The sequence below is a fragment of the Rhagoletis pomonella genome, unplaced genomic scaffold (genome assembly GCF_013731165.1).
Source record: "Rhagoletis pomonella isolate Grant_MI unplaced genomic scaffold, Rhpom_1.0 Rhpom_scaffold_00013, whole genome shotgun sequence".
NCBI lineage: Eukaryota > Metazoa > Arthropoda > Insecta > Diptera > Tephritidae > Rhagoletis > Rhagoletis pomonella.
In genome coordinates this window covers 4,514,729-4,540,242 of record NW_023458567.1, presented here as the reverse complement: position 1 = coordinate 4,540,242, position 25,514 = coordinate 4,514,729, and the positions used below count along the sequence as shown (strand labels likewise).

General features: G+C 37.2%; 2 protein-coding genes across 3 annotated transcripts; both read left to right on the top strand.

Annotated features, from left to right (window-relative positions):
* The first annotated feature begins 4,381 nt into the window (after positions 1-4,381).
* Positions 4,382-5,083, top strand: LOC118748302 (UDP-glycosyltransferase UGT4-like). The gene has a single exon (XM_036482677.1). The coding sequence runs from the start codon at positions 4,382-4,384 to the stop codon at positions 5,081-5,083; it is 702 nt and encodes a 233-aa protein (XP_036338570.1).
* Positions 5,084-8,058: 2,975 nt separating this feature from the next.
* Positions 8,059-16,593, top strand: LOC118748549 (UDP-glycosyltransferase UGT5-like). 2 transcript variants are annotated; one of them, XM_036483069.1, is made up of 2 exons: positions 8,059-8,875; positions 15,305-16,588. In XM_036483069.1, exons 1-2 carry the CDS (start codon positions 8,178-8,180, stop codon positions 16,218-16,220), a joined length of 1,614 nt encoding a protein of 537 aa, XP_036338962.1. In that variant the 5' UTR covers positions 8,059-8,177; the 3' UTR covers positions 16,221-16,588. The 2 variants fall into 2 exon arrangements, with proteins under 2 accessions (XP_036338962.1, XP_036338963.1); XM_036483070.1 differs by lacking the exon at positions 8,059-8,875 and adding an exon at positions 11,122-12,010 and having other exon boundaries at positions 15,305-16,593.
* The last annotated feature ends 8,921 nt before the right edge of the window (positions 16,594-25,514 follow it).

Here is a 25,514-nt window from a genome sequence, read left to right as displayed (position 1 = left end):
ACCAGTATCATTTTGATTTTTATTTTTTCGATCATGTTTTCACCGCTATTTTCAGATTTAATTTTAGATTAATTAGATCATAAAAGACTTAAAAAATAAAAATCTCAAAACAACGATTAAATTTGACCGAAAAAAATAGAAATTAAAAAAGTAACGATTTAGCAGTGATCTAAAAATAACAATCTTTATATGTACATATATGAGTTCATTTCGGTCCTTGTAAAAGAGAAAACATTTAAATTTGGTTTATTAAGAGAAACGATTGGAAAAGAAGCACTAGTAAAAAATATTACAACAAACGACAAATGAAATAAATAAAAATTGAGCCATTGAATTTGAATCAAATTAAAAAAATAGCCAAAATTAGTGATCATAATCATTGCTCGTATACATTCAGCAGAAAGATCAGTGAACAGAAATCAATTTTATATCAAAATTTAATGGATCAAACGGATTGAAATGAAAATTAAATACGTAAACTATACATATGCATGTATGTATAGACAATTGACGAATTTACAACGGTGTCGTAAATGTCGTATTGTTGTGTGTAGTAAACTTTAAAAGCTTAAACAAACTATTTTTTAACATTGCGAAAATGTACATATAATATGACTTTGATGGTACTTTGCGAACCCCCTTAATATATTTTTTAGACCTTTAAAGTTTACGACATACAACAATACGACACTTACGATACCGTTGTGAATACCCCAAATATAAAAACTTTTTGAATACAGCTTTAGCCCCTGCATTGGAAAAACAAATAGGATGAACTTAATTGTTACCGACTGTCAACGTTAACGACTTCGCTTACCACATTGTACGTGCGTACACAAACTATTTTTAAACCGATAATAAATTTATATACCGTTTAAGTGAATCTTATCTTCTTACTTATGTAAGTATGTATGTATGTATATCAGTTCTTCTAAGTTATGTGATAACAGGAGAACACGTTTTAAGAATAATTGCTAAGAAAAAAAACTTGTCGTAGGTGAAATTTTTGGCCGAAAATAAGAAAAGATTTTTTTCTAAATATTTAAAAGCTGTCTTTGCGCGGTCAATATTATTAGTCTAAGTTTTTCATAAAAATATAGTTCATACAATGGTAAAAACCACAAGAATCATTTTTATTTAATATCATATATAACTCGGAAAAATGCAAGAAATTTTAATTTTACAATTCGATTTCTGAGAAAAATTTTGAGTGTGCACTATTGTAGCCCATTAAATTTTAACATAATAAAGTTCAATTTTCAAGCCGCTAAAAATTGCCGTTGATTTTGCAAATTTTTTTTCTGAGGGTGCGAAAAAAATCTCAACTAGCGACTTGAAACATGCAATTTGTTATACTAAAATTTTAAGGGCTACAAGAAATCGAATTGGAAAATTTCAAAGAAAATGTCTTGCATTTTCCCCTGAGTTTTGAATGAAATTAAAAAAATGTATTCTTGCGGTTTTTGCTTTTGAACGAACTAACCGACCGGCAGATGACCGCAAGCTCAACCGAATTTTTCGCGCGTTCTCAGCGCAGTTTAATTGAAACATTTCAAGCGTTGAGTTCAATAAAAAGAAAACGGCGAGCCGACTTCCTCCAATTCAATATGTTGAACAAAAAGTTTCCACATTTCAAAATAACAGTGCTTACCTGCTTCTTAATCCAGGCGCTGCAATCACTTAACGCCACCGCACGCGTACTGGGCGTCTTCACTTCCTACTCCAAATCGCATATGCTGATCTACTGCATCGTCGCCGAGGAATTGGCACGCGCCGGGCACCACGATGTCACCGTAATTGGCGTTAAAGAGAATTTCTATCCAAATGCCACATACAAATATATACGCCTGCAACTGCCAGACGGCGGACAATTAGATGACAAAGCGCTGCGCGACGTAGTCAATCAACCTAGACAGTCGTTCATACGAAGCATGCTAACCACAACGCGACACTATATGCGAATGGCCAATGAGACGTTGTGGCTGCCACGTATGCGTCAGTTCTTAAGCGAAAATCGCGAGCATGCATTTGATCTGACGCTTTTTGGGTTTGTGATGAACGAATTTCTGATGGGTTTAGCGGCGCATTTTCGCTCGCCCATTTGTGATTTTGTGGACAGTACAGCCGGCTATGCAAATCAATCGCTTTGTTGGCAATTCCGCAATGGTCGCGTATGTGCCTACCTTGTTCAGTCATCTGCAACAGCCGATGGATTTTCTGCAAAGAGTGGGGAATTTTATTACGTCGAGGTTGGAGGATTTATAAGAGCTGTATTTGGATTACTGCACGCAGCAGTTGTATGTGTAAGTAGTGAGTATGTGGGAAGGAGGGTTTAGGGAGTGAAACGGGATGGCCACTGTGGGGAAACCGCAACTTAATATATATTTTTTTTTACATAGAAGTTTCAAGCCCACAGTAGACAAGACCATGCAGGTAGGGTCGTGAAGAGCATGAAGGTTATTTCGATGCAAATAAAAAAGCGCCAGGAAAGCCATAAAATAGTTATGGTTTTCAGGAATAATTAAAAAACGATTATATAAGAATGCTTTATTCGGATTAGATATGAGAGCTTGTGCTGCCCTTCGGTATGTGGCATTTTGGTCCATCCCAAGGCTCTTTCGATAATCATGTGTAGCAGCATTTCGCTCAAATACACACATAACTACATATGTATGTATGTACGCCCTGAAGCCGGCGTATTCATTCATCTAACCTAGCCGATAGCTCTTATCGCACTAGGAAATCACATTAATGAGCCAAATTACCAATTCATTGATAATCCATGTCATAAATAAAATCATGAAAAATTTTTCAGTCACTGAGGAGCCATTTCAAGTGAATTCTTATCTTCATATAAAAAGTCTTTTGCCCTTTATTATTTTATTATTTTAGATTTGAAAAAAAAACTTCGCTTTTAAGATAAGATAGATGGTTACGTACATACACACATACGCTTGTGGTCAGCTGATTAAGTTAAGTGACATTTTGACCAACTTTGGTTATTTTTCTTTTGTTTATTTAATGTCTATAATTTTTTTTTATAAAAGTCTAGTACATTACAGCGCCACATAACACCGTCAGGCAAACAAATTATTAAAAATCAACGGGATTTTCTAGCATCTGGAAATTTGCACTTTGAACTACCAAAATTTAATGGGCTACAAAACTGCACACCTGAAATGTTTCTAAAAATTTTTAATAAAAAGTTTTAAGTTTTTGGCTGTAATTGTTAAAGTTTGTTTAATTTTTATAAATCTTGTACGAAGTTTGTAATGTGTATTTATGTTGTACTGGTTATGTAATGTGCTAATTTTTTATTAAAAAAAAAAAAAACAAATAAAAAACTTTAAATAAACAAAAGAAAAATAGCCAAAACTGCTCAAATTATTTAGGCGACATAACATATTCAGCTGACCACAAGGGTAAGTATGTATAAACAAAAACATGTTGTGGCATTATGATAAAAAATAATGATAAATACACAGTAAACACATGGATAACAATTACAATACCAAAAAAAAAAAATTCTATAAAATAATACCGACCACGATAACAATATCGATGACAATAACAATATCGAAAACGATAACAATAACAATATCGATAACGACAACAATATCAATAACAATAAATAACAATATCAATAACGACAACAACAAAAATATGGCTAACGGCTATAAATTGATATATCAGTGCTGAAGGGCCATCTCTAACTAACATCGGCTGCTTGCGTAACTTCGTTTTTGCTTAGGGGTAAGTATTCAAAACCTCCAATGAACTTTGGGCTCGTGGAAACCACCGTAAGCCAATCTAGCCTAAGTGGTATTCATCGAGAGATAGTGCAGCCTTTAATATGGCTGGCCATGAAGTTTTAACAAGCTTCTCTACTTTTGCAAATACATGTACATAAATACGTTCATATGTCCATATGAAAAACAACGTCTCAAGCTAGTGCTTTATATGTAGCTCTATGCGCACTCAGGTACTCGATAAGTATGGCTATCTCTTAAAAAAGTATGTTTTATATGCCGTTAGTCTAGCTAATCCTAGCATTTCAAATGCGCAATTAATTAGATAAATTTGCGACAACGACACTTCATTGACAGGTCTCGAAACAATGTTTCTTCAGATATGATAACATTAGGCGCACATCTCACATTCCTACTAAGATCTCACCTTGGCCGCTTTAAATGGATGCTGACGCGCACAGAATGATGCTTATCATCATTTAGCAAAGATTACACCCCTATTATTAGACATCTGTGAGTGACTATATTAGGTTGGTAACCTAAGCAAATTTTTTAGTATACAAAGTAGCTTAAAACCGTCTAATTCGCGGGAAGAACAGTGCATAACAAACATAACAAAAAATAAAATAAAAATGATGTACGCTCGCAAGCTCCACTGGCTTTTCGCCATAGCGATATTGGGCATCGTCCTCCTCGGTACCCAAACAAAGCACACACACGCTGCGCGCATACTCGCCTTCTTTCCGACGCCATCCAAGTCGCATACCATAATACAGGCCGCTGTCGCCGATACACTCGCGCGCGCCGGACACAATGTCACCGTCATTGGTGTTTCGAAGAATGTTTACCCGAAAGCGGCCTACGAATTCATACACATCGAGTTGGATGGTGGGGCATCTTTCGATCGAACGGAACTACAGCAAATGGTTAATAAGCCGAAACCCTTCTATGTGACCATTTTCAATATAGTAAATTCGTTTATCAGCATCGGAAATCAAACATTGAGTCACCCGAAAATGCGTGAATTCCTGCGCAACCACGGCGCGGGAGAATTCGATTTGGTGCTGTTGAGCTATGCAGTCAACGACTACACTATGGGGTTGGGCGCGCATTTTCGCTGCCCGATCGTGTCGTCCTTTCAGGTGCAACCGATCTTCGCAAGTGATCGTTTAGTGGGCAACCCGACGGAGCCGTCTTATGCACCGGTATTGCTGAGTAATCTGAGGCAACCACTAACATTCTGGGGACGTGTGGTGAACTACTTGGTCAACATGCTGGAGCAATGGATCATACAGCCGATTTTCGAAAGAGAGTGGCAGGAAGTGTACAAGTAAGTGGCGATGGGGTGGAAATATGGGGATTTGTAAAATGATTTCTATGAAATCTAAAAATATGTATATTTTTGGTATATTCCTTCATACACCGGCAGTTGTCATTCAAATGAATACAAAGGTTTTCGTCAGAGCGAATTTCGCTCTATGAGTGAAAATAACCTCGCTTGAAAAATAAATCTGTGATATTTGGTGGGCAGTCACACAGAGAAAGCTTTTACTCTGTGCGCGTCCTTATAAAATCTATAAATTTAAAGTTTTCCAAGTAGGATATGTTTTTGTTGTGGCAAACTTGAATTAAAAAGAAGCGTTCAGCAAGCCTGAATTTCAAATTTTCTTCCCAATATTTCTGCCACGAAAATCCTTTATTTAAAGGCTCCAATTTGCTTAAATTTATTTTTATTGGATAACAAAAAAAAACTTATCAACCGCTACGCGGCACTTATCGCCTTGTAAGAATCGTCTTTATTTTCAGATAACTGATAGACACATTTTAAGAAAACTGATAAGAAAAGTGGTAAAAACATAATGTCAAAACTACCACAGCCGCACGTGTATCATATTTTTATGATTTATGTAAGTCTAGTAGAAAAAATTTTAGCTAAAAATGTAAGACTGATTTTAAATGTTTTTTATTAAAAAGGTCAAAATGAGCAATTAAATTGTGTAAAGAAAATAAATACATACACTTTTAAAACTAAATTTTCAATTCGTTTTACTAAAATTAAAAATAATAATCGTTCATAACTTTAATAAATATGAGGCGTTCCACGCCAACAACGGCAGCCTTCTAAACAAAAATTGTGTCAAAGAATTTAAGTGTTATATGGCTTAAAACATTTGTACATTCGTCTTTCGAGTGCTATTTTTTCGAAAAGTTCAAATGACGTTGCCAATATGGCGGATAAATGGCATTAAGTTCGAAAACTTTTAAATGTCTTTATCAATAAAAATCTTGGAAAAACTGAAATTATTCTCAATTTTCTTATCCAACAGTTTTTGGTGTCCCTGAATGCACATCTGATGCTACATTTTTTAAATTTTTAAAATGCTCTCTACCGGCACTTGGGGCCTATTTCAAAATGGGGTAAAATTAGAATTTTTGCAAAGAAATTTTTGAAAAAGAAAAATAAAATGCATATTTCAAACCGAAATCTTTGTTTTAAATTAAAGCTTAATCCTTTGACTAGACGCAAATGTTAAAGCTTTTTGATTCGGGTAACGCGTTTGGACACGAAACCCCAAAATCATTGTACAAATAACCGCACCGTACCCGAACTGTCTTACTTACATATGTATTTTTCTATAAACAAAAATTTTATAAAATGATATTGCAGTATTTTTCATCTTATGTGGATAATTCTTGTCACAAATACACAGTTTCGTGCTTATATTTACAATCGGTATCAAATGTAAGTGTTCACATTGTTGTAATATAAAATTCACAGTTATTTTCATGCAAAATTTTTTTTCATTAATTATTTGCGAAAATATAGTTCATTCTATAACATAAGCCATATAAATCAAAGTTTCACACTTTATATGAAGTTCACAAAAATTCAAAAAAATTTTCATCAAAATTTCAAAAAATTTATCCAGAGTTTCTTCAAAATTTTTGAGTATGCAGTTTTGTAGCTCATTCTATTTTAGTAAGCAAAGTGCAAGTTTCAAGTCGCTAGAAATTACCGTTGACTTTTTAGATTTTTTTTTTTTTGTGGAGGGTGCTGCGCATTTTCTTCCATATAAAAATAGGTTTTGATCACGGCTGGGTAGTCCTCTTGAGATTGCGTATGTACCCAAACGGATGGGTGGGTTGTATTTAGCAGCCGTTCATTTTTGGCGGATGAGTGAAAAATCTCTTTTGGCAACTCTTCGAGTAGTTTGTAATAAACGCGGCAGTGGAGATTTCCATGCACGAGTTCTGCGCGTGAATTTCTTTTGTTGATCTACTTAATGCAGATACATACATTGTATTAAAAATGGAAGGGCAGAAAATTCAGCAAAGCGCGTAGATTTAATCGCATTGATTAGAAACTGTACTTATAAAAATATTTATAAAATGCAACGTAACGAAAAGTGTTAGTTATAAGGAGACTGTGTTTGGTCGTTTTCTGACCATGAGAATTAATATTACGGTCATACCCCTTTAGATCTGAAAGATTATGGGTGCTAAACGTCCTTAGAAGGACGTTTGGGTTTGAAGTCTAAAAAATAGGACTTGCGATGTTTTCAAGACTGCCAGACCTCTCTAATTCCAGTTTTACTTGGGGGATCAACGACGAGCTGCTCTAATTGAAATATCTCGTACTGAAAATCTGCGGTTGAGCCCCATTCTTCGGCTTTTACCCGACTTGTGCCCAAAACTAGAATCAATACTTTTGGAATTTTCGAAACTATCGCGTTTTGAGAAGCAAAACACTATGTCACTTTATCAGAAAGAATGCTAGGCAGACTAAATGAATTCCGCGAAAAGAAATTACCTGCAGCCGCATGTCGAGTAGCTTCAAAGTGGTGTAATTGTAGCTCGGTCCGCCAACAAGCCTTTAGGAGCTAAGATAACGAGAATTGCCATTCATCCATTCAAGTTAGCGTTTTGGAGATGCATCCCTGAAACTCTTTGTTAGCCACTCGATGCCTTCAACGGTGACTTCACTGGAACAGAACACAAATCTTTTAAGAGATATCTAGAAAAGACCAACGAACTCAATGTTTGAGTAAATTTAAGAAGGTTTTAATGTGCGACTCACTCCCGTAATTAAATTTTATTATACCCTATCAAAAATTTGTTTATTTTTGTATGTACATACATACAGTATCTCCCGAACAAGTGCCTACTGCAACAACGTTGCAATTATACGCCGACTGCTGTTGCCATAAACTCATTTAAATTATTAATGTATTATTTTTTATCTCGAAACCAGCAATCGCCGGCCAAGTCGATTTCAATTTATTATTTTGCATTCCTACTCGATTTTAGTTTGCTTTCATCAGTTCGAGCGCGTAGAACTCAACAATCGTCGGTGCGCGTCTATAAAATTAACGTATTTACTAAATAACTTCCGATAATATATAAATCCGCATATTGCATATATACTCAATGTCGCCACCGGCATCGCAGCGCATGACGTCATCATCATTGCTGTGCTACCTGATACCCTTGGCATTGGCCGTCAGCCGCTTTAACAGCGTCTCTAGCGCGCGCATTCTCGGCTACTTTCCTTCGCCCGTCAAATCGCATCTTATTGTGCACGCTGCGCTTGCCGAGACGCTAGCGCAGGCAGGCCATGACGTCACCGTAATTGCTAGCGTGCGGAACGTGTATCCGCATGCCAAGTATGAGTATATAGAAATCGATGGCGCAGCGTTCGATCCGTCCGTTCTAACGGGCATGGTGAATAATTCGAAGCCTTTCTATCGCAAATTCGATGACATGATGAAGGCCATCAGCACATCGACGAACGCCTCTATTACACATCCGCGCATGCAGCGTTTTCTAAGCGAACATGGCGCGGGCGCTTTTGATCTACTACTGCTGGGTTATTTTATGAACGACTTTCATTTGGGTTTGGCGGCGCACTTCCAATGTCCGCTTATTGTATCTTTTATGATACAACCTATTTTGTCGGTGAACTTGTTGTTGGCGAATCCCGCAGAGACTGCTTACGTGCCGACTATGCTGAGCAATCTTGCGCAGCCCTTGGATTTTTTGGGGCGTGTAAAGAACTATCTCTTTGCTCTGCTAGAGGAGTTTAGCATGGTGCGTTTTATAAGGCGACTACAACAGGAGCTTTATGAGTAAGTGAAAACGAAGAGTGCATTGCTGAGATAGGGGCGAGGGGGATGAGTACTTGAAAAGTGGTGGTTGTGACCAGGGTTGCCACTGACGAAAAAAAAATATTTACCATCCACTTGAAAAAAAAACTACCAAATACCTTTTTTTTAGTTTCCTATTTTAAAATTGTTTATTAACGAACTTTTTATTTAACTAATGATATGGTATTTGAGATCATATTAATGTCATCTTCTCGGTTTTCTTCAACCACAAGCGAAAGTGTTGAAACTAAAGGCAAAAAAAAAAAAATCAACTGGAGTTATTACAGACAAAAACAGTGACTTAAAAAAGCGCTATGTATTTTTTTAGTACTGAATATTTTTCAAATAATTTTTTCATTTGATTTTTTTTTTTTTTAATCTATGCATATTGTTTGCGCTTTAACCAAACCCATAAAAATCAAGGACTCAAGCTATTTACAACATTTGGACAAATTCCAAAACATCTAAATTTAGAATTTTTTACTCTGATTTTTAGAACAATTTTGGGTATGACGTTTTATAGCGAACAATCATAACGTGTAATTCATACCCGTGCGGGAATTAAAATAGTATTTGTTTTTCAAACAAAATAATTTAACAAAAATTTACCAAAATGAAAAAAATACCCTTTTACCAACCCAAATTTTTTCTATCAATTTTGGTAATAATATACAACGGAGAACGTTGTTGCCTAGGTAAGACGATACAGAAGAAATCACACGTGGACTCGGGATAGACTAGAAACCAATGGTTTGATATGGTCCAGCTAGTGAAGTCAGTTGGATGTACACTAAAGACGTGAATACATTGATGTAAATCGTTGGGGAAAATTAATGTTTCCTTTTGAATTGTTATCTGGGAAAATTGTGATATTTCCTGGTCTCAATTATTCTCAAATTCGTTTATCTGTAGTAGGTACATGCATTGCTGCGAATGTAGGTGAGAAACTCTGGAACTAAACTTTAAAAATAGGTGCATACTCCCATACCAATGGTAATATGGCTACCGACTTTTACAGCATTTGAAGATATGAGATTGAGACCGAGCCAAATAGCATCTAAAGTGTGAATGTCTCGCAGTTCGAAGGGCCTCACTGAAACCGATAATAAATAACATCAGTCCAAAGGCCGATTCGATAACAATAACGATAACAACACAAAAACCAATACTACTACTTTTTTTGACGACTTATTCAAAGGATTCTACCAAAATGATTATTTTGCCACTTTTAGGTCAAAATATCTCAAAAAATGGAGCCAATCTAATATTTCTAATTTAGGATTCTGATTCTACGGAGAAAATCCCATAAAAATCAGGGTTCACTTGTCGCGCCGCAAACATTTTTTGAAATTTTGTTGGCCTGTGTACTGTTTGATTGGTTTTTGGCTTATAATGAAAATTGTTAAAATTTTTTAAATATGCATATCATCAATAAAAATAAATATGAAAGTGCAAGGCTATATTTTTATTTAAGATACCTAGCGATTTAAGTAAGTAACATAAATTATTGGAAGGAGAAAAATATAGTTACATTTCGCAGACCTGTGATATTAGCATCACTTTTGGAATGAGATGTACAAACTGTCGGGTCACAGTGGGTGAACTCATCAAAAACGCACTTACTTAGATCAACGAATTTTAGCGGCACACTTTTCTAGTTAAAACGTCTAATTTTATTATGTCGACTTAATTGAAGTGTTCATATTTATTTTCTGTCTGTCCATATGTATATGTAGGTAAACATACATACATATGCGCATGCGTGTACAGCAGCGTGCGCGTGAATGTTTAGGCACAAATTACATATATATAATTATGTTTGAATATATATATATATGTTTTTCCTTCCAAAACTGTGAAGATAACCTTTACCCCCAGACCTTTTTTATTTGGTTTTTCCCAGTTATAAACTAGCTTTACTGCCCAGTTCTAAATTGGTACTAGTAGTACTTCCAAATGTATGTATGTATGTATGCTGAATTAAAAAAAATTCAAATAAATTGAGATGCTAAATCAAGACCTGAAAACGTAAAATCCGAGATTAAAAAAATATTTGGCATCTGAACGCAGACTGGAGCGAACTCCAAACGGACTGGTATTGACCCCCGTTGTGGTATAGCCCAATTTCCTGTGAGGTGGCTACGCGCCCAGCTCCAAATACACAAAGTAAGTGAAAAAGTTGCATAACATTCACACTCGCATTAAGTCGCCAAATTCCAAGTATTCAAGACACAGCCATCATCACCTTTCCTGCCCACCGCCAGCCCACAGCTGTTACTTGCTGCGTATTTATGCTAACCGAAAACGAGTTCTACCACTCAGTATTCAGCGAATCGCCAAATTGTAACCAGCACGCCAAAAAATTAAGCGGCACGCGCGCGTGAATTCTGTGACGCGTCACCCCGCAGTCGGTACGTTGTATTTCAAAACCATAATGTACTCCACTAGTCCGCTGGTCCTGGTCTCCTGTGCGCTCTGCTATCTACTGACCGCCCACTTATTGGCTGACTGCGAGGCGGCGCGTATTCTCGGCTTCTTTGCTTCGCCCTCGCAATCGCACATCATAGTGCACTGCGCGGTAGCTGATGCGCTGGCGCTTGCCGGCCATGACGTCACAGTCATTGCTTCCAGTCCGAATTTACGCAAGCACGCCAAGTACAAATACATCGAATTGGAGTCAATGGGCGCACATCCGCTCATGTCTACGGATATGGTAAACAAACGTCAGCCGTTTTGGCGACGCTTTGGCTCGCTGCTGAGTACGATTAACCGAAGTGCCAATGAAACGCTGCATTATCCGCGCATGCAACGATTTCTGCAGCAGCATCAAGCTGGCGCATTCGATTTGCTGCTCTTCGGCTATTTCATGAACGATTTCCAGCTGGGACTGGCAGCCCATTTTCGCTGCTCCATCGCGCTCTCCTTCATGATTCAGCCGATCTATGCGGTCAATAGATATGTGGGGAATCCCAGCGAGGCGGCGTATGTGCCGGGCATCTTTGGCTATTTGGTGCAACCAATGAAATTTCGTGAGCGTGTGAAAAATTTAATTGTGGCTGTGATCGAGGAGAAAGTCGTGCAACCGATGCTGGAGTATCACACCAGGAAGTACTACAAGTGAGTGGAGGGGCGGGAGTAAAACTTAATAGGCATAAGGTGCCGACATTTTTGTGAAAGGCGCAAGAGTGGGGCGCACGCATTATTATGCGTTTAGCTAGCGACTCTGATGTGTGCATATGTGTTACAAAATTGTGATGTTATTTTATCAGCCTGGTGTATATACATATGTACTTACATATATGAATTTCTTTGCCGAATTGGAATTGGAAGCATCAGCCTAAGCTAAGTCAGCGAAGCATTTAGTTCCTACCTAGACGGCCTATTGAGCATCTACAGCTTAGTATAGAGTAGCTCAGGGAGATCTCTCAATTGTCCTGCCGATGACAGACTGAAAAGCACAGCGCATCAAGTGAGTGTGTTTATTAGTGCCCCGAAATGCTAGCATTGTTGGCACCAGCCGGCAGTGGGAGGTATCAACAATCTTGGTAGAGCTCGAGGTCTGTCCAAAACCTCAGCCTTAGATGCCAAGACGATGTATCTGACGTCTGCTGTGCTTTTCTTTATCTCTATCTGAGCCTACAGATCCCAAAATTCACTTAACTTGATTTTTGAGCGGTCTACCACACAAGCGCACAAAAATTCGTCTTTTCATCGCTAATATTTACATCCAACTATGTATATTGAGACGGAATCAAATTTTGTGTCCAAGTGTATGTAGGACTTCGGAGTTTTGTTGTTGTTTTTGTACTACGAAGTTTCCAAGCAGAAAGCTGCTTCAGAGTGCCTTTTCTTTAGTTCGGTTTGGTTAGGTCGTCGGGTTGATAAAAGCCATTGCCAACCCAAAACTGTATTTTCCTTCCCGTTACAACATCTTAAACATGTAAACCTGCTCTTGAAAATTGTGTCTTCCCCGCCAGCCTAAAGCAAACTCTGTTGGATTATGCGGCTTCATGAACGCCACTAATAGAGCTCCTGAATACTATTTCCATTAATTAAGGAGTTTTATCAATACTTCGAGTGAAGATCTTTTCCATAAGTGGTCTGAGAAAAGCAGAAAGTCCTAGTTTCGAAATGTGACCGACTCGATTCTAACAAGAATAGATCTTGCATCAAATGTTAGCTATTTCGGACGATCGTTACTAGTCCTTTCCATATTAGAATCCAGATTTCGGATGGCTGTTGGGCGTGGCAGTTGACGGATTTTTCCCCATCTTTCAGATGTATGTCTTTCTAGGTTAATCTAAGTTCCAAATCGAATTTCATTGAAATCGGATATAATTTGCCACATCCGTCCCTAAGTGTAGTGGGCGTGGCAGTCCGCTAAATTCAACAATTCTCCTCGCTTGGCGTATGACACCAAAATACTTTTTGGATTCGATTGTTTGAAATTCAAACTAAGTACAAAAGCTCCCGCACGCCGCCTCCTGCACTAAGCTCTCGATTTACTATTTAAGTCCAAGATCCAAGTTTTGTATAAGAATTCCCAGTTCTGCAAGCTCTTATTGATTTCGCGTACATAAGGGGGACGAAACCTTCAACAAAAACTTCATTTAAATATACATACTTAGTATAAATCGTCGTAATTACAGTCAATGAACTGAAAGTAAATATGCGCCTTATCTAATTTCATTGAAATTTATGAATTATCAACAAAACATTCCCTAATACTTTTATTGCGGTGAGTTAAAGATTGAGGCCTCAAAATAATTGTAAATCAAAATAATTAACTTTTATGTGTTTCTCCTAGACAGCGTTTGTCTCCTAGGTCACTCTGAATGACTGACATATCGTCAAGTGCTTCAACTAATTCGCTTTGTCATCTCTTATCGTACCATTTGCTTATCAGCAAAGCGGACGGAAGGCATTAGCTTATAATAAGCCGCCTACAGCCTTCAACGCAACCGCCTACTCAAGCAATCACTAAAACCGTAAAGCGATTTGTTAGATTCATTTCATTTGGCGGAGATAAACGATCTTTGTCTCGTCTAATCCATATGCAAATATTTAATAGGCTGGTTCTGCATGTATGCAAAATGATAAAAGTTTTTGTTGCCATAGAGAAACTAATATGCTCAACTACATTTTTGTTGCACTCAGTTTTCGTTGGTCATACGATACACACAGTTTATTCCCAAAGCCACGCGGCATCTTAAGTATGTTTCTACACGGTTTTCCCTCGACCACCGTCGGGTTTATTATTGTCTTTCTCGCGTTTGGCGGCTTCATCGCCTCACCTCCGCTGGTGCAGTCCGCGCGCATTTTAGGCTTCTTTCCTTCGCCCTCACCATCGCATCTCCGCATACACTGTGCCATCGCCGATGCGCTCACACAAGCTGGACACAATGTCACCGTGCTGTCTTCGACCAAGAATCCCTACAACTGGGCTACATACGAGTACTTACAATTGGATCTGCCTTTGTTCCCTAAGGGCTTCCTCCAGCGTTTGGTCAAAAGAGAGCAACCGCTAATGACACGTTATCCACACTTCATTGACGTGGTCACCAGCTTGGCTAATCAGTCGTTCTCCAGTCCGCGCCTGCAGGAATTTCTCGCCACACACGGGCCTGGTAGCTTCGATCTCATTGTGCTCGGTTACTTTATGAACGACTTTCATTTGGGATTGAGTGCACATTTTAAGGCACCAATTGTGATCTCGTTTATGGTGCAGCCCATCTTTGCCGTACACAACTTGGTGAAGAATCCCATAGAGCCCGCCTATGTGCCGACTTTGTTCAGCGAAGGCAAGCAGCCATTGGACTTTTGGGGTCGCGTGCAAAACTTGGTGGTGTCTGTTTTTGAAACATATTTTATAACGTTGAAGGTGGAACGGGAGTCACAAAAGTATTACGCGTGAGTTGAGAGAGAAGAGGGGCGTTATAAATTTGGTTGTTTGGAAAGAGTTAGTGCCTGAAAATCTGAAAATCTTTTGAGGGAGTATAGCACCGCTAAAATGGTTAAAAAGAGCGATACTTAGGATGTTGAATAGCCAGAGTTTAGCACAGCCAAGGGCGTTAAAAATCGGACGAATCTTTGTCGAAAAGCTTGCAATCTAGGATTTTTGTGTTACGTACTCGTAAGGCGTACAAATAAGTAGAAGTAGTAGAGCTTAAAAAACTAGGAGCTAGTGGGACTTTACAAGTTTCGGAACTCCTTCCGTACATTGAAGCTTGTCGTGAGTCGCTTTAGTAAACTCTAATTTGTTTTTGAAGGTATTTTGACTAGTCGATGGCCAGATTAACGATTATATACTAAGTCATGGCGAAGATAGAATCTCTTGTGAACTTTTATTTCAACTTATACCATTTTAAAAAACATAAAAATTAATAATTTTTCCTTTCCTTCTATTTGCAGCTACAATTTCCCGCCCGATCGTTATCCACCACTCGATGAGGTGCGCAAGAACGTATCGCTCGTCTTTGTCAACCACCACTTCAGCCAAGGTCCCATACGCCCAAATGTGCCAAATTTAATCGAAATTGGCGGCATACAAATTAAGGAGAAACCCGATCCACTCCCCGCTGACATCGCCAAAGTGCTCGACGAGTCAAAAGATGGTGTCATCTACTTCAGTTTAGGCACCAACATACAGGGTTCTCACTTAACTGAGGAGAAGACCAAGATAATGTTCAAAGTTATCTCAAAGTTGCCCTACAAAGTACTCTGGAAGTGGGGCGAATCAGTTCGACCTGGCCAATCGAAGAACATCATCTACAAGGAGTGGCTGCCACAGGATGATATACTTGCACATCCCAACGTCAAGCTGTTCATCACACACGGTGGCATGGGCAGCGTCGTGGAGGCGCAATATCATGGTGTACCCATTGTGGGCATACCCCTGTTCGGCGATCAGCCATCGAATATGGCCAACGTTGAACGTTCGGGTTTCGGGCTCTCTGTGGACTATACCACGCTGTCGGAGGAGAGTCTCAACAACGCCATACAAGAGGTGCTCAACAACCCCAAGTACACGAAAGCGGTGCGCGACTTTTCACGCCTCTACCGCGATCGCCCGATGACACCGCGGCAGACGGTCGTCTACTGGGTGGAGTATGTACTGCGGCATCATGGTGCCAAGCATATGCAATCGCCGGCGGTGCACCTGAATCGTTGGCAACTAATGTCGCTCGATGTGATTGCCTTTTTACTGGTGATCGTGGGCAGCGTTGTGGCAGTGTTTGTAAAGATTTGCAGGCTGCTGTGTTGTAGGGGAAAAAAATGTGAAACAATCAAGGGAACTCCGGCGGCAAAGGTGAAGAAAACGCAGTAAATGTATGAGTGAAATGGAAAGAAAGAGCCAAGAAAAGGTTGAAAGTGAAAAACGAATGATGGGAAGAAACAAAACGATTGCTTGAATGTGCATTTGCTGAGATTTTTATAGTCATCCGAGTTTGTGAAAAATATGAATGCCAAACAATCAACTTCGATTGAAGTCGCCGAAGACGGCTGAATGTGTGTACAATAAGCAGCGACCTAATACAAATTTATTTTAAATGTAATATTAAGTAATTCTATAATATTGTAAATTTTTTAAACTAAATAAATATGTACTTACATAAAGAAAACATTACTAGAGTAAGCAAAAAAGCATATTTACATCTTAAAAATACCAAATGGAAATCTCAAAAATTATGTGGGGCATAACATTTGAATGCCATTTTTGCTATTTAATTTTAATTTTTTTTATGTGCATATGTACACATCTACACTAGGGCGGGTAAATTTTTTCTGATTATGCGCATATAGAGGATTCTACGTGTAATTCTGAGAAAATTTGCCGAAGAAACCATGGGTCTAAAACCAATTTGGAGTTTGCCATATTTCGAAAATGTGTTTCGACCAAAATGTGAAAATGTTCACTGTTGCGCCCTCTGGTAGAATTTTAAGAAAAAGACAAATGCAGAAATTCCTCATACCAAAAAAACCTCTTATAGCATGTTATTATACAAAATTTAAGCACTTCTATACGACACTACAGCAAAATTTTTTTTAACCTTTTTCGCAATTTGGCAAACCCCAAATTGATTTTAGGCGCACGGTTTCTCCGGCAAATTTGCTTAGAATTTCACGTGCTATGCGCTCATTGTCGAAAAAATCTTCCACACAAACTGACCCAACCGAATCTATACATATATTTTTTAATTTGCGATTACAGTTGTTAATTTTTATTTTATCTTCGATTTTTAGGACACAATTTTTAATGTGTTATAATTTTTGGAATTTTGTATTGTTTTAATTTTCGACTTGGATCTTTTATTTATACATACATGTATGAGGCCCTGGGATTTTTTTTTGTACTTACCTTCTTAAAATACTTTCAAATGTGAAAAATTTTAAAATAAATGTCGCTAATTCCTTAAACTGATAGTATGCTATGTAGGTTTGTACCTTAAAATTAAGAAATAAGCGTTTCTTATATAAAATTTATTACATTTGAGACTATTTTATGCAGATAAGTACAAAAAAATTCATTCATTTCTTTTTTTTATATTCGATTAATATTTTTATTTTTTCAACTTCAACTTACTTCACATACCACTAGCAGGCATCTTTTGGAGACCCACTTCTCGGGCTGCATCACACAAGGCCCAAGTACTAACATAAACCCTGTCACCGCAGTGCGCATGAACAAAAGAAGAAGAGGACTTGTAGTAGAATCGTCAACAGTGAAAGGTTGCGGTGGGCTATTTCAGCGTTTAGCGCATACAAATCCCCTGGTCCACATGGTATTTACCCATGCCTGCTGAACAAGATAATCTCCCAAAGGCGTATAGACCTACATGTCTCAGCTTTTTTCTAATCAAAACCTTAGAAAAACTAATTGATTTCCATATCAGGGACATCTACCTCAAGGTTAAACCACTTTGTGAAGGTCAACGTTACTGCAATACGTGGCCTAACCCAAGGTACTGAAAAGGCAATGGAGTATAAATAGATTGCCCTGTGTGCGTTTTTCGACATATCAGGTGCTTTTGACAATACATCGTACGAAGCAATATCCGTGGGTGTGACAAGGAAGGACATCCCAAAACTCATAACCGACTGGGTCATAAGTATGCTGATGTCCAGAACTATAATAGTCGAACTAGAAGGTAGTCGGCAAACGATAACGGCCACTCGTGGCTGCCCTCAAGGGGGGTCTCCCCTTTTGTGAACACTGGTTGTGGACGAACTTTTAGAAAGACTGAAAGGGAAAGACCTGCCACAAACGCCCAACGCACCAAGTCTCCACTTAATCTAAGGAGGCAGGATATTCTGCGAATGTAGTGACTGCAGTTTTGACCGGACATTGTCTGATCGGATTATGCTAATGACCTTGTTATCTACGTGGTACGCTGGGAATGCAGTCTGCTCTAAACGTAACCGTAGCTTGGTGTCATCATAGGCTTACCGCCTCTAGCCACAGGATGTGTTATGACCGCAACTGATGAAAAGCTTAGAAGCTACTCCCGCTTCCCAGACGTCAAACTCTGATTGAGTGTGAAGAGGCTTTCAATAGATTGAGAAGCTTTTATACTAGCGAAACAATTTTTGCTATTGATGGGACGAAAATCACTTAAAGGGGCTTTTTAATGTTAATTTTAATTTTTATTATGAGTTTTATATCATTAATATAATGTAGAGTGGATGAGATCTAAAAGAAATTTGAAAATTCGTATTTAATAAGCTTTGATATTGAAGCTTAGAATATTATTTAATTAAGCATAAAAAGATAAAAAGTGGAGTTCGATTAGGCTTTAATTTTAATTATAAAATATATGTATGAAAAAGGGACGTCTTAGCTTTAGGGTGCTCAAGTACGAAGCTTGCAAATTAAGCTTCAAATATTCATACATTTGAAATTTTACGCATTTGTGAAAAGTTTTCGATATCAAGCCTATACGAGCATTACTCAATACAATTACAATAAATTTTAAATTTTTTTTTTGCTATAAGTTAGCTTTAAATCTAAGTGAAATATATATACATACGTATATATTTATGTGGAAACCAGCTACATTAAATATTTTAAGCTTTCACGCTCTTGTGAAGTTTATTGCTCAAGCAAATCCCTACATATTTATTCATTAATTACTTTTTATTTTATAGAGCTTTTGAAGCTAAAACTTTTTGATGAAATATTCCACTCCACAAAAATCGAGCTTTCGAAGAAAATCTTTATTTAATTTAAAAAAAAAATTTTAACAAAAAATGGATTTAAAGCTTTAATCAAATAGTTTTCACGCGAAAGTTTTACACTCCGGTCAAGTAATTTGTGAAGAGCTTTCACGGGAGCGGCCAAAACAGATCAATTAAGACGTATTACATATTTTGAATGTATTTAAATATTTATGCATGCATACATAGAAAATATGTGAATATTCTAATGACTGACAGGTTACTAAGATATCCACACAAAAAAATCTACGTTTCTAATACAAAGTCCAACGCTAATGAAAATATGTACTTGCAAGTATATAAACATAAATAAATAAAAAATACACCAAAACTTAACTGACCCGCGCTATACTTGTTGTGTACGTACATAAGGGTGCCTCACCAAAAAGAGTTGCGGTTTTTCGAACGAAATTGTAAAATTTAGTTAATATATTTTACGACTTCCGCCAAAATATATCGGAAAAATATTAATATTTTCGTAAGCTGGGCCGGTTTAGAAATACCTTCAAAAATCTAACTAAGTACTTTAATTCCGCTAATAAAATTTGTATGCTGGCCTTTTGAGCTTAATAAGATTGTTCTTTATCGAAAAAAGTATACCCCTATTATTTATTTTGAAATCAAAAAATATGTAGAGGTCGTTCAAAGTGCTCAAAGTTTTCCATGTATTTTATATGGGGAAACAACTTTTCGTAGAAATGGTATAGAATTCTTGAAAATCAATATTTTTGGATCGAAAAACTGTGATTCTCTACAGGAGGCTTTCAATAATAATACCCAATTGTTTATTTAACAATTTTTGAATACTAACGTTTTTTTATTGGGAGTTTCTGGCGGACCTATAATTTTTAGTGTCTATGAAAAAATGGTTAAATAAACATTCGGTATTATTATTGGGAATCTTCTGCAGAGAAACAAAGTTTTCCGAGCGGAAAATATTGATCTTTAAGAATTCTATACCATTTCTATGAAAAGTTTTTTCCCATATAAGAAACATGGAAAACTTTAAGCACTTTGAGCGACCTCTAAACATTTTTTAATTTCAAAATAAAAAAAGGGGTATATTTTTCGGTATAGAAAAGTCCTAAGGAGTGAGAGCATACAAATTCCGACTTTACTTTTTCAGATGCATTTTGGGACCACCCTAATGTATATACATGCATTGTACTCATACATACTTCAGAGATAAGCTGAATATAAAAGCATATAGGCAGAAATAGGCAGCGCCACTACTAGGTGTCAGTATATTGTGATAATTTTAAAACAGTTGATGGACGTTACTCATTATCTATAAATTTATAGAACTTCTCAACGAAGTAGTAGCTTGTTTACATGAGTAGGTATGCATGCATATCTACATACATATGTACAAATTAGTCAATAAATTAGCAGTTGATTTATATGATTAAAAACTTCCAAGATATTGTTTATTTAAACGCGCTCTAGATGTACACATAAATATGTACATACATACTCGTATTTGCATAAATAAGTACCCAATAAACATTTACGGTTGGAGGTCAAGTGCAAATGCAATACATATTTCAATTTCAATGTTGATTTTCATGTGTACCTCAAATGGAGAACCAACCCATTCTCAAACAAAAGGGCATTTTTTTTTTTGCAAAATAATCTGAGTTCTTCACCAGCGAAAAGCTAGGATATATATTTTAATTCAAAACTTTATTTAACTCTTAATCAAACCTTGGCAAAAATGTTCGAAAAAATTGTGTATTTATATCCACTTGAGAATCAAGAATTTCTCAAACTTTGGAAAGCAAATTTTTAAATGTTTGCTTTGTGCATATTGTGTAGCTGAGATGAGATGAGATCGAAAATGTAATGTATGTGTATGTGAGTGTGTATATGAATGTAGCAGAGTTTGACAGTTCAGATTTTTCACGAAATAGAAAAAAACTCGAAACTGCAGCCCTGCTGCTACCACCTGTTTAATGTGCCTTGGTTGTCACCATTAGGCTAATTTAATAAAAAAGTTTTACGAATATCTTAAAATTTATTTTTGTTATTTATGGCTTTTTAACAATTAAATCCAAAAAAAACTTTTATTGAGCTTCAGGCCGTTTCTAATGAAAAAATGTTGTGGAAAAACAACAATTATTTACCCAGAAGTTATAGCTACTATCACCACATCTCATCCTCATCAGACTTCTTCACCGCGGTCACTGGGATATATGAACCATTAGAAAAGGCCTCAATCTCAATAAAAATTGTTGAGCTCTTAAAATATTTTTTACCATTATTATCTTAAACTAAATGATGGCAAATCTGTATACATATTTCCCTCCAACAGGGGTCAATTTGAGCGGAGTATAAAAATGGCACTCAAAGGTCTCAGGACGAAGCGAGTTTTGTGTGCAAGAAACTGTCGGTATTACTATGGAAATAGTAAGAGCTGACTTCTATATTTGCTACTTCTCAGTAAGACCGGAGAAAAATTGTTTCTACGAGTCAATCGCCCAATTTTTATCTGACGTTGTTTTGAAAATTGTCCCATCAGCGTATTCAACTCCAGCGAAGCGAAAGTCCGGTACGTTTTGATATTTGCCTGTTTTAGCTATAAATATCCCGCACGCACTTAGTTAAAACTCCAAATACCTAATCAATTTAAATTTGGTACCGAAAGGCTTATCCGACAAATTCTTACATCACAAAATTCCTGATATCGACTTGTTTTAAACAAGTTGCATACGAAAAAATTGCATGTCAGTTTTAAGCTCTGGTTGTCATATTGTCAAAATCTTGAACATGCGAAAACAGTGTCTTCGATTTACCGCAACTGATTGTAGAAAGCGTAAAAATTTAACCGAAATTCTTCGCAAATTTTTCACAAGCACACAATCCCACACACGAGTATCGTCGAAAATAATGCACTCCACATTCAACCACTTCTTCGCTCCAGCTATTTATGATGCGTACGCAGCGTGCTTAGTTTTTGCACAGCTAAGACGCAGAACACAACCAAAAGCGCAGCTATGCAATTTCTGAATGCTTTCGCTGCAGGTTTTTCGCTGCTTGCCCTTGGCGGCAATGCTGCGCGAATTCTTGGCTTCTTTCCCTCACCCAGCAGTTCACACCTGATGATCCACTGTGCTGAGGCGGATGCAATGGCACGCGTCGGACACAATGTCACCGTCATAGCGACCAAACTAATACTGCCGGGTAGTTTCAAGAATCAGCTGGTCAACGATCTGCTACCATTCTACGTACGCTGTCCGCTGCTATTGAAGGAGAGCACGGCGATGGCAAATCGCACATTGTGGCATTCCGCGCGTCCAGCAGTTTCTGAGCGAGCATGGCGCGGGCTCTTTCGACTTGCTGCTGTTCGGCTACTTTGGCAGCGATTTCCAGTTGGGACTTGGTGTTCACTTTAAGTGTCCGATAATTATTTCATTTATGGTGCAATCAGTATTTTCACTCAACAAAATCATCGGCAGCCAATGGATTTTTGGGCGCGTTTAAGGAATTACGTCATTTACCTATTTGAACACTAGGTACTATATAGATGAGGTGCTGGAAAGCCTGTCGCAAAAGTATTATAGGTGTAATTTTTTTTATGGGGCAGCTGATAAGCATATCGAATAACTTTACTAATAATCCAGATATCAAAGATTTACAGAAGACACTTTCTCAACAGACAGAAATTTTAAGAAAGCACCGGCTAAACGCGTTACTTCTCGTTTATTTACTGCAGCTTCAACTTTCCCGCCGCACGCTGGCCTCGACGAAGCGCGTCACAAAAGTAAAAAACGTATCAATTTATTGACCGAAACGCAATAGTGGAACTTACGAGTGACTTTTCTAAAGTCTGTTTTCGAGGCAAGTGAAAATCGCTTTTCATATACATTTTTTACAGTTGCAGATCGAGGCTGGAAAAGTTTCGAGGTTTTCAAGACATATTTGCCTTTAAGGGAATCCCCTAATTAATTTTATATATGGACAGAAAAGGGATAAGCAAAATATGTGGAAAAATTTTTTGACGAAAAATTTGGTATAAAGCATCGAAATTTTTTAATTTCTAGTACCAAAGCAATAATAAACTACATTCACCGATAAAAATTTCAGAAAACAATTCCTTACAAAAGAAATTAAAAAATTCCCCGCGCTCCCTTTCCAATCAAATCGCTTTGATTTTTATTGCCCAACATAAATTCCCAACACCAATATCTGCTGTCAGGTCAGCTACGCTCAAATAAAGCGTACAAAGAATCCAATTCTTCTGCAGAAAAAATAAAAAAAATAAAACATTGAATGTTGCTCACAAAAAATTCATAACAAATTCGTGAAAATACCCACAGGATATGGGATAAGCCGAGGCAAACAAAAATAACGCAAGAAAAGGACTAAGAAAAAACTCAAATAAAATGCCATTTTACTTGCATTTGGTGCACTCGGCTCGGCGTAGTTGATGTCCTACCCCTTCACTCGTACGCCCTCCACTCGTACGAAGCATCGGCGACGCGCCTGCAGCAACTTGTGGCATCACAATTTCAGCTCGATTGGCTTGCCATACAAGCGCCACAAAAATATTTGTTTTTCTCATTTTCCACTTATGCGGGTATTTGTGTTACATATTTCTATTTGCTGGCTGCCAATACAAATTCAATATTGTTAGCTTCCAACGAGCGCGTGAACACTTCGTAACGTTCGATTACACTGCGCTGCGCTGCTCTCACCCTTAGCCTCTAATCTTACTTCCAAGAGGTGCTAGGTCAATATGGATTCTGCTGCAAAGCTGCTTGCTTGGTTGCATTGCAGCGGAAGTTTGGAAGGCGGGCGGCCGTTTAAAGCTGCAGCAGTGGGGAATGTATTGGTGGAAGGGAGGGGGAGAAAAGTCGAAAATGCAGACACAGAATGAATACATGGATTTTTATCCAACATGGCAAATATATGACCATAAATAAGTATTTACATACAAAGGCTTTACAAACCCAGAAAAAAGTATTCAAACAAGTTTCAAATTTTTAATTTGATGTGAATCCTTACTATCAATTTAATAAAACACTATCGAAATTTCTTCGAAACAGAAACTCAACGCCATACGGTGGTCGGAGAAGCTATGTTTTATGCGAAAAATTAGAAGGGCTGTTACAATTATAATAAAAATGCATCATCTTAGTATTTTTGTTATGCTAAATTTGAATATGCCATAACATTTTTAGTTTGACAGTTGACATGTCAAATCAACTGCTAATTTCTCCAAAAACAAAAAAAAAATAAAATCGTTTTGAAAATACCACTTATTAGGTTTTAAGGCACGCTAGTCACGAATTTTATGTCAAATTAAAAGTTTGACAGCCGACAGCTGTCAAACGGACTGCCAATTTTTATAAAAATCAGAGAATCTTTTTAAAAACGTTACTGATAAGGTTTATAAACATGCTGATCACGAATTTTACGTCAAATTAAAGCTTTGAGAGTTGACAGCTGTCAAATTGACGGTTAATTTTTCTGATAATAAGAAAATGTTTTTTAAGTGCTACTGGTAAGGGTTTTAGACACGCTAGTCACGAATTTTACGTGAAATTAAAACCGAATGGGATGTCAATTTCTCTAAAAGTAAGGTGAAGAGGAAGTAAACGTACTACTACGTTTTAAGGCTCACTGATCTCGAGTTCTATATTACCTTCAAACTTTTTCAGTTGAAATCTGTCAAATCAACTGTCATTTTTAGTTGAGTAGCACAATATATTTGTTAAGCAAAATTACTGATTTATAGTATTTTTCTTCCTGGTCATTTTTCGAGTGTTATGCTCGCGATACCATCTGAAGTCTTTGTTGCGAGCCTCCTGGGCTTCCTCAGAAAAATGCCCTACTGGCAAAGTCATACCAAGGGCAACAATACCAAATGTCACGAAAATTTAGTAATTTTTTAAATTCTTGGGCGCCATATTCGGTAACGATAACTTCCGATAACAGCCTTCGGAGTTGCCATGAATGCGAACCTCTAAATAGCAAATTTAAAAAAAATTCAACAATTTATTTAAATCTCGGACGCCATATTGGATTTTGAATTTAGACTTTTCTAAAACTAAATACCATATTTCATGAAAATTCAGTAATTTTTTTAATTTTTGGACACCATATTGGATTCGTTATTTTCGGTTTTTGAAAATTTACTACAGGTTACTCAAGACATATCTTATAAATAATATGATGCTAAATATAGAAAAATTACATTAATCCGTAGTGTTTTATATACTTTGTTATTTGGAACAACTGCTAAAGTTGGTCTAGTGTAAAAAAAGTGGCCGCCACTCTTTTTGGCGCGAGTATGCGCGGCTTTTCTTTTCGTAGATCCTTAACGGACCCCTTGCGTTACTTTTTGGTAAAGGAATGAAGATCCTACTCTGCTCTACTCATTAGTTATACCGTTATGAAGAAAATA